The sequence below is a fragment of the Cuculus canorus genome, chromosome 8, assembly GCF_017976375.1.
Source record: "Cuculus canorus isolate bCucCan1 chromosome 8, bCucCan1.pri, whole genome shotgun sequence".
Classification (NCBI taxonomy): domain Eukaryota; kingdom Metazoa; phylum Chordata; class Aves; order Cuculiformes; family Cuculidae; genus Cuculus; species Cuculus canorus.
This window is the reverse complement of record NC_071408.1, coordinates 5,465,722-5,474,340: the sequence shown is the minus strand read 5'-3', so window position 1 is coordinate 5,474,340 and position 8,619 is coordinate 5,465,722. Positions and strand designations below refer to the sequence as shown.

Genomic DNA, 8,619 nt, shown 5'->3' with positions numbered 1-8,619 from the left:
CTCCTACTCAATATAAAGCACAGCTCCTCACCGCTTTTCCAGCTGACAGCACACGACTGTGGGCGCAGGTGCTGCTGCTGCTGCCTGTTGCACACCCTTGCTGCTGCTGTAAGGACCCGATGGGTTGCTGGATGCCTGGGTGCCCAGCTCTCAGCATGTGCCGGGGGTTAGCCACGTTCCCCATCACTTGCCTGGAAAGGTAAGAAGCTTCGCCACGCTGCAGCTCTGGGATGCAGAGGGTTAGCTGGAAAAGATGCATCTGACTTCGGAGTGGCCTCTGCTACTGCAGCTGTGATGTTTCGGTAGAAATAGGGGTGCAGATCCCAAGGAAACACGCCACGAAGAATGGCCTGATTGGTTTGTTTTGGCTGCATTTCCACCTTCCCTGCGAGGGGAGCACAGAGGTAAAACAAGCAGAGGGAGAGCAGGTTGGATAGGGCTGCCCTGCGTGTGTCCAGATGGACAAACATACGAGGATCGTTTCTGTGGTTCCGTCTCCGCAGAACCTGCTTCAGGTTGACAGCAACAGGACTATTTTGTCAACACAGCTGAAATCTTAAGTGACATGTTGCTCCTCCTGCCAAACACGGCTACAAAGCCCCACGCTGCCGGCTTGACATTTAAACACTTATTTTTGTACGAGCGCCTTGGGATGCCTGAATGAACTGCAGCACACAAATAGCAGCGGGGCTGTGTGCTGCCTTGGGAGGACCCCAGGGAGAGGAGCTGATTTAGCAGCAGCTCCTACCGTATTGCCGCAGAGACATCCCAGCAGGGAGGTGCCTCCGTGCCACCACGGTGACAGGCAGCTGCATCCCAGGCTCTTGCAGAGGGGACTCTGGCATAGGAGCATCGTACTGCCCTGGGGCTCCAAGGCATGGGGTAGGTGGATGGTGCCACCGGGGAATGAAGCCACCTCTATGGCATGGTGGGAGGCTCCTGATGACTCAGGGGCACCCAAAAAGAGATAATCAGGGAGCTTCAGCCCTGCTGCGGCAGCCTTACAACAAGGACACACTCCTGCTCTGCCGAGCAGAAAGCAGTTGCTGTGTTTTTCCAGTGTTTTGAGAGCAGCATAACAGTGCCCGGAGAGAGGGATGGGAAAGGAGCCAGGCTAGCTCCAGGGAGCTGGGGGTTGGTGGGGGGGCTCCAGCTGGGCACTCAGCAGCTGCTCTGCTACCTGCCTCAGAGGAAAAAGCTTGTCGTGATTTATAGATGCATGCAGCGCTACCTGGGAAGCAGGAGGAGATGGTCCCCTGAGCTTAGTGCACTGCTCAGCATGGTTGCCAGGGAGCAGAAAAAGCACTCCGGAGCGTTTATTTTGTACATCAGAAGACAAAGAAGCAGCTGAAACTGAGGAAGTGAGGGCTGTGAGCTGTGTTGGGTCCATGGGGTGCAGCCCCTGCGAGGCTGGGGGTCAGACCTGGCGGAATGTGTAGCAGCAGCAGTTGGCGGCGGTCCTGCAATCCTACTTCTCCCTTTCCTCCCTTCCAGAGCCAAGGATCTGAAGACCCGCTTAGGGATCCTGCTTCATAAACCAGAGCTGGGACACAGAATTAGGACCTCTAGCAAGCTGCAGCTGGGTTCCAGGAGGAGGTAAGCCAAGCGGTGCCGTGTCCTATGTTTAGCCTGGGACGGGTCCCTGTGGACCTGGCTGTCCTGGGAGATGCTCCTGCCCATCTGTGCAGCAGGGAGGACAGAGCACAGCTCACCCTTCCCATGGTCCCACCCCAGCAGGGAGGGAAGGCGAATCACTTCCCAGCTCCACCACATATAAAAATCAGCCTGGGGAACTGATGCTTTGGCATTAGGCAGAAGAGCAGGGCCTTTAGCAATAGACAAGAAACCCAGAGGGCTCCCGCAATTCCTGGTATCTCTAACCAGTGTCTGGAACTCCTAGGGAATGCAGGCAGCATTAAAAACAAAATCCTAAATATTGCTGCTGAAGGAAAGACATCTTTTGGCAGAGGTGGCTCTGCTGGGCTTGTACCAACGGAAAAAGCGTTCCTCTGAGCATCGTCTAGAGAAGCTGCACTCCCTGGCCAAAGTTTCACTATGGAGCTGAGGTCTGGTGAGTCATCAGGGAAGGTAGAAGAAAGGCAGAAAGGAAAGAGAATCCACAGGTAATGGATACTGGAGTGTCCATTTGGTTTCCTACCAAGGGCCACTGCCTCCTTTCTTGCTCTGTTTCCCATTAGTGGGGCTGCTTGACTGAAGTGCTTCACGGCAGGGCAGGAGAATTGTCGTGGTGGAAGAGTGAGCCTTACGTCCTTTTGTCTTTTCCAGAGACTCCTCACAAGAGGTGCTTGAATGGAGGGAATCCTTTGACCAGCTCCTGAAGAGTAAAAGTGAGTAAGATCTTGTTTTCTTCTCTTTGGTGAGAGCGTGTACAACAAACTTATTTCCTGTGAACAAGAGGGTGACTGTACGCCTGCAGCCAGTGTACAAAGAAATCTTGTCTCCTCCACAAAGGAGATGGCTTAGTAATTAGGAAGAGGCTCCTTTCCTGCCCTGACAGAGCCGTTGCATGTAGCTCAATGCCTGGCTTGTGGAGCTGTACCTTTTTCTTCTGGCTGGCTGATTTTGGGGGACCACAAGTGCTGTCTTGTCTTCCTGAGGACAAGAGCATCATCATGGGCAACCTATGCACCTCAGTGCATCAGCAAGAAGGTCGTGCCATGCCCCAATCATCCCTTTCTCCATACTCCGAGAAGGCAGCATGTCTGCTCTCAGAGTCCTCCCTTGCACACAGCAACATCCCCACAGGCTTTTGTTGCTCAGAAAACTGCTTTGCTGCCCTCTGTCTGTGTCTCTGTCTGTCCTGTGGCTCCAGGGATGGCTTTTCCTCAGGGAGTATGAATTCAGCTGCTTTACTGAGTTCCACGTAGTGATTTTCCTCTCCAGTATTTGCTATATGTATAGTGATGCACAGGTTTCCTGTAAGGTGCTCTCAACCTCTCCACCAGACAGTACATCCAGACCCAGATAGGGGACAGCTATTTGAATCCCACACATAATCCCTCCCTTGCGCTGGACTTTACAGCAGGTACACAATGGTAGAAGTGCCAAATTTTAATAGAAAAGTAGTTGCCTACCTTAAAAGCTATTCCACAGCAAGGAAAAGTCCTTCCCTAGCACTAGTTTGGGGCCAGGTGTATTTTTCTCCAGCCTTCCTCATGTGCTGTGATTGCTAACAAATATCTCCAGATTTGTAACTGAATACATCCTCCAAGCCTGGCTCTGAAATCCTTGCTGCAACTACTCTGCCATCCTCCTCATTCCCCCTAGATTTCACTTGAGCAATAAAAATAAAGCCGTTGTTGCTCGGTTCCTGCAGGCATTCTGATACCTAGGTGGATTTAATTTTAGGCAGAATTAGCTCTTTGCAAAGCTGTAAAGAAAATACTCTGAAGCCTCATTACAGAAAGGTCAGATAAATAAAACCAGAGGATTACATGTCTGTGGGAAAGGATTTTATTGGAGTCTAGAGGCCAATTACCAGCATCTTGGAAGGTGGAATTTGCCCGGAGGGAAAGGAAATCTGCAGATGTCATAGTCTGAGCTCCCAGGGCAATGTTCGCCAGCCACCCTCCTCTTCCTCCCCCTCCTCTGCCCTGTTAACTGCTCTTCTGTCCCCTCCCCAGGTGGGGTGACGGCCTTCCACACCTTCCTGAAGACAGAGTTCAGTGAGGAGAACCTCGACTTCTGGCTGGCATGCGAGGACTTCAAAAAAACGAGGTCAAAAACCAAGCTGGCCTCCAAGGCCAATAGGATCTATGAGGAGTTTGTCCAAAGTGAGGCACCCAGGGAGGTGAGAGCATTTTCTGCCTCTGTCCTGTAGCTTCAGATAGGGAGAGAAAGGAATAAATTATCCCAGTGGGTTTTATTAAAGTGGGAAAACGTGCTCTTGTTCATGAGCTTTCATTTCAACCTTGTGTGGTCTACCAACATGAAGGGATATTAAACCTTGCGAATATCTTCACACTCATCTGAAGATAAAGAAAACTGTTTTCTTCCCTCCATGGGAGGGGAGTTAAAGCTAAGTTAATCTTTGTGGACGCTGCTTCCTTCCAGGTCAATATCGACCATGAAACCAGGGAGATCACCCGGAAGAACCTCTCAGGTGCCACTTCAACTTGCTTCAATGAAGCCCAAGCCAAGACCCGCACCTTGATGGAGAAGGACTCCTACCCTCGGTTCCTGAAGTCCGCCTCCTATCAGGACATGACCAAACAGGCCACCAGCCGTGGCATCAGCAAGCGGTCGCATACCTGACCCGAGCCCGAATCCACCGCAGGGGGACGAGCCAGGGGACCAGGCAGAGGCTGAGAGATGGTTTGTGAGCGCTGAGGTCTGCGTGGCAGGGTTTTGGCTGAAGTCCTGGTGTTTTAGGAAGATTCTCGGGACCTTAAGCGCTTCCACACCTCACAGAGCTGCTGGGAAGAGAAGTCCTCCCTCCCCTGAGGAGCGGAGCAGGTGGGAACGGCTTGCATGCCAGAGCGTGCCCAATGCCTCCCCTTGCAGCATGCCCAGAGACCTGCACCACTGCAGGGACAGGGAGAAATTGGATTTGAGCTGTGAGCCCAGAAAAAAGAGTCTGGATTCCCCTGAGCATCCCTAACCAGAGAGCTCCTGCCCGCTCTCAGGACCCTGCCTCTGACCTGCAGCATCAGGGGCCTGGAATTCCCCAGACCTGCTGGCAGGGCTTTTTCTCTGAGGAAATGGCCAGAGACCAAAACATCCAAAGACTACATGGCATCTTCAGCCAAAGGAACCCTGCACATGCCTTCTCCTCATCCCAAGAGATCCTCACTCTGCTGTTTCCTATGCATGCTCTGCTTCAAAGATTTACACCTTCTTCCAGTGCAGTGTATCGCTAGCAGTGATGTTTTTATCTGTTGCTTAAGCTACATGACCTCTAGGTCATGACACAATCTTAGGTCACATGCATAACTGTTTATCACTGTTATTTATTTGATCGTTATTATAATGTATATATTTATGAGAAGAGCACTGCTCAAAGCAAACGCACCTCTCTTGCTCCAAGGAGCTTGTAAACTAAATTATTTTAGATATTGTAGCACTTAGCATGCCTCACCTTTTCTGTATAATTACTTGAAAAACAGACATGGAACATGACCGTGGAGCAAGGTATGTGAATAGCAGCAGCGAGAGCTGTGGTCCGGCAGGGCTGCTAAGAAGGTCTAGGGTGGTGGGTGTCCTGGGAGCTTGTAGGGACCACTGATGTGTAAAAAGGTTCTTTGCCATCCATGCTGTTTCCTTTCTCCCCTTAAAGATGTGGGCAGCATCTTGGCATGTAGACCTGTGGCTTGTCCTAGACAGAGAATAGCGATGTAATACCGGCGCGTTGGTGAGCGATCCTTTTGTAAACTTATTTTTCACACACGGGAGAGAAAACCTAGGGCTTCTTCCTGGTTTAAAATTGGGCTTGGTGTTCCCTTGGCCAGTGAAACCAGTCTTCAGCCACAGCACTTTATCAGAAACCCAGGAAGCCAAGTGAAACGGTGATGTGTGCCATTAATTCAGTGTCTTGAGGAACTGCAGGACGTTTCATCAGCTCAGACCCGTGGGGTGAGCTCTCTGGAAAGGCCGGCTGAGCAGGGATGTCTGGGTCCACCAGCCACCCCGGAAAGCTGTAGATCCCACTTGGTACCAATGGTATCAGAGCCACCTGGGTGGGTGTTGGGGAGCCCACCAGTGTCCTGTGCTGGCTCACGGGGAACAGAGGAACGTGCCACCAGCACTGTTTACTACTATTAAAGCCTGGGGCTGCCACATGTACCTCCGTTCATCCCCAAGACCTAACCTGGAGGTCTTTATCCAGCTCGTACTCACTCATTGCCAAGGGAACCATCTTCTTCTGCCCCCAGCATCAGCCAGAGCACAGGATCACTCAGGCTTTTTGTGGTTGTTTCAGCAGAGCAAGGGACCGAGGAGAGGACCAGTCTGGGAATGTTATTCTGAATCCTCTTCCACTTTCCCATCCTGGTTCTACTTCTGAGCCTCGATGGGGCCTGGCTATGTTTACAGGGAGATTTTAGCTGTTTTATTATTTATTATTTATTTTTACAACTGGAACCACCTTCGTTGTGTTACTGACATGAATGACGCACAATGGTCTGTTTTCATTATTAACACAATATTGTCATAAAATAAAACGCAAAGAGGAAAACACTACGACAATATGTTGTTTCTTTTTTTGTTGTTGTGGGCTTCCAATTAGCTTTTACGTTATATTTGGATGACTTGCAGAGCACACTAAAGAAAGCTGCTTGTGCTCGATGGTTCAAGGAGCATTTACAGTCACTTTAAAAGTTGCAGTGTCAGAACAGGAAAGGAAGGGGAAGAATTGCGAAGAGTAAAGCTTCATGGTATTTGGCTTATGGAAGAGAACTGAAGAGTTCACAACAAGAATGAAAGCAGAAGTCAAGTTTTTGATGTATTCCTTGCCAATGGTCAGCCCTGTTTGTATTGCTTGCCATTTTCTGAGCACTTCTAAGGAACTGCAGTTCCCAATACCGAGTTAACATCAATAAGACACCATTGTAAAAACCCAGGAGAATTCAGGTTTGGGATGCTGTTTTTAAAAACTTTTATGAGTTGCTGTCATAATATTAGAGTTTTACCCATAAAACTTATCAGCTGATGTTTGAATTCATTTACGGAAGGGGAAGGGCAATATCTGGCTCTAGAGGGGATGTTATAAAGCATCTTACACCTGCTACAGCATGTGATGTCTTGGAGGTCTGAGCAGAGGTCTGGGATGCTTTGGGAGGGCAAAGCCAGGGCTGCGTGGTGTGCGCATCTCCAGGAACCTTCGATAGGAGTGAGGCAGGGAGGGGAGCATCCAAGTGTAGCACAGAGATGCTGATGTCCTGAATAAAAAAACCAAACAAAATCTTCTTTCTATTTATTGTGTGTTTTGGAAGCCAAAATTAACTGGCCTGCGTCAGCGCAGAAGAGTGTGAGTGGAGTGCCAAGGAGGAGCTGGCACCATCAGGAACACTTAGGTCTCCAGGTATTGCCATTAGCACCAGGCAGCCTCTGCCATTAAAAAGCCTTTTGCAAGCAACTGTGTCTACACAGCACCTTATGTCTCGTCTAATACAGCCACGGAGAGTCCAAGGATCATTGTTCACTGCAAAATACATTGACTCTTCTCCATCCCCGTTCCCTACGGCTGTCATCCACCCAACTGCAGGAAGACGGTTTAAAATTCGCTTTATCTTTTATTCACTGTTTCATTAAGCGTGGCCTTGTCTTACAAGAGAAGGCAGTTTGAAGTCACAGCAGTCTGCTTGTATACCTGATCTTAGTGCATGTCAGAGGGAAGAAATGAACTGAAGGGCGTCCAGGAAGTATTTAAATTATCTGGCATGAAAGACTCAGTGAGAGCACCAAAGCAGTCTAGAAGCAGATAGAAAGATAATCATGGGTTTGTATTTTAGCTACAGATCCCAACTGAAAAAAAAAAAAGAATATTTTGTCTTGCACACCTTGAGTTTAACGTAAAACTGATTTCCTGTTTAGCAATATTTAAACTGGCTGAGAAAAAAAAAAAAGTAAGAAAAATGTAGAATTACAATCTCTTTGAGCTTTTTTTAGAAGGAATTTGGGGCTGTTTCCATTCTTTTTGCACCATGCATGGAAATGGATGTCCCACATTGAGGTTCAGCCTCAGTGGTAGTGCTTAGACTTCCCAGCTGATGCCAAAGTATCCCATTTGCAGTGTAGTTCCATCTCTACAAGTCCGAGATTCTTCCCAAAGAAAAAACTCGGTCAATAAAACCACACTTGCGTCCAGTGGGTCCTCTGCGATTGCCGGCAAAACTCATTGGTAGTATAACAAAACCTTTAAAGCCTTGGGAGGATAAAAAAAGCCAACCCACAAAACCGCATTGAGAAAGAGGAGCCAAAGCTTCCCGTGACTGCCTTCGGGCACGGCCAGCTGCTGTGTCTTCCAATAAACCGTGGCCGAATTTTCCCAGGGCAGAAGCTGCAAGTTTGGAAGCAGCAGGGAAGATCTGAGCTCTGGGGAGCAAACATGGGGCTGGCACTGTCCCCCCCCGGGGTGTGACACATACTTGCTCCAGGGCCAGGTTTCCATGAGCTGGGATGGGGGGTGGATTTATTTGGTGGAATAAAGCACCCGTTCACCTCTGCTGTGGGACACTGCGTGTTCTCAACTCCAGCTCGGTGGGGTGGCATTGCTGCTCAGCTACTCCATCTCTTGTGGTCAGGGATCCATGCTCCCACAGGTCACACGCTCCCACAGGACCAAGCAGCCTTCAGGGCAGCCTGAGTGCACAAACGGCCCCACAAAGACACCTATTTGGGCAGATGGGTGTGCATGTATAGGTGTATGGATGCTGAGCTTTCTATTGCACACACCACAACGGATACACAGGCGAAACAACACACACATGCAGGCAAATCCATATGTGTTTGCCTGTGCACATGTGTACATCCATGATTTTTTTTAAAAACAGCCTGCAGGTAAATGCTATAAAATGCTGTTTAAATGCGATTTTGAATGAAGCTCACCAGCAAAAGCGATGCACTGAGCCGTTTCAGATACTGCAAACACCTTACCCAGCA

General features: G+C 49.4%; 1 protein-coding gene across 3 annotated transcripts; it reads left to right on the top strand.

Annotated features, from left to right (window-relative positions):
- Positions 1-6,378, top strand: RGS16 (regulator of G protein signaling 16). Of its 3 annotated transcripts, none has more exons than XM_009559609.2 (5): positions 1-199; positions 1,495-1,596; positions 2,287-2,348; positions 3,645-3,811; positions 4,075-6,377. In XM_009559609.2, the coding sequence occupies exons 1-5, from the start codon at positions 120-122 to the stop codon at positions 4,273-4,275; spliced, it is 612 nt and encodes a 203-aa protein (XP_009557904.2). In that variant the 5' UTR covers positions 1-119; the 3' UTR covers positions 4,276-6,377. The 3 variants fall into 3 exon arrangements, with proteins under 3 accessions (XP_009557904.2, XP_053928986.1, XP_053928987.1); XM_054073011.1 differs by lacking the exon at positions 1-199 and adding an exon at positions 251-882 and having other exon boundaries at positions 4,075-6,375; XM_054073012.1 differs by lacking the exons at positions 1-199; positions 1,495-1,596 and adding an exon at positions 1,799-2,123 and having other exon boundaries at positions 4,075-6,378.
- Positions 6,379-8,619: the final 2,241 nt, after the last annotated feature.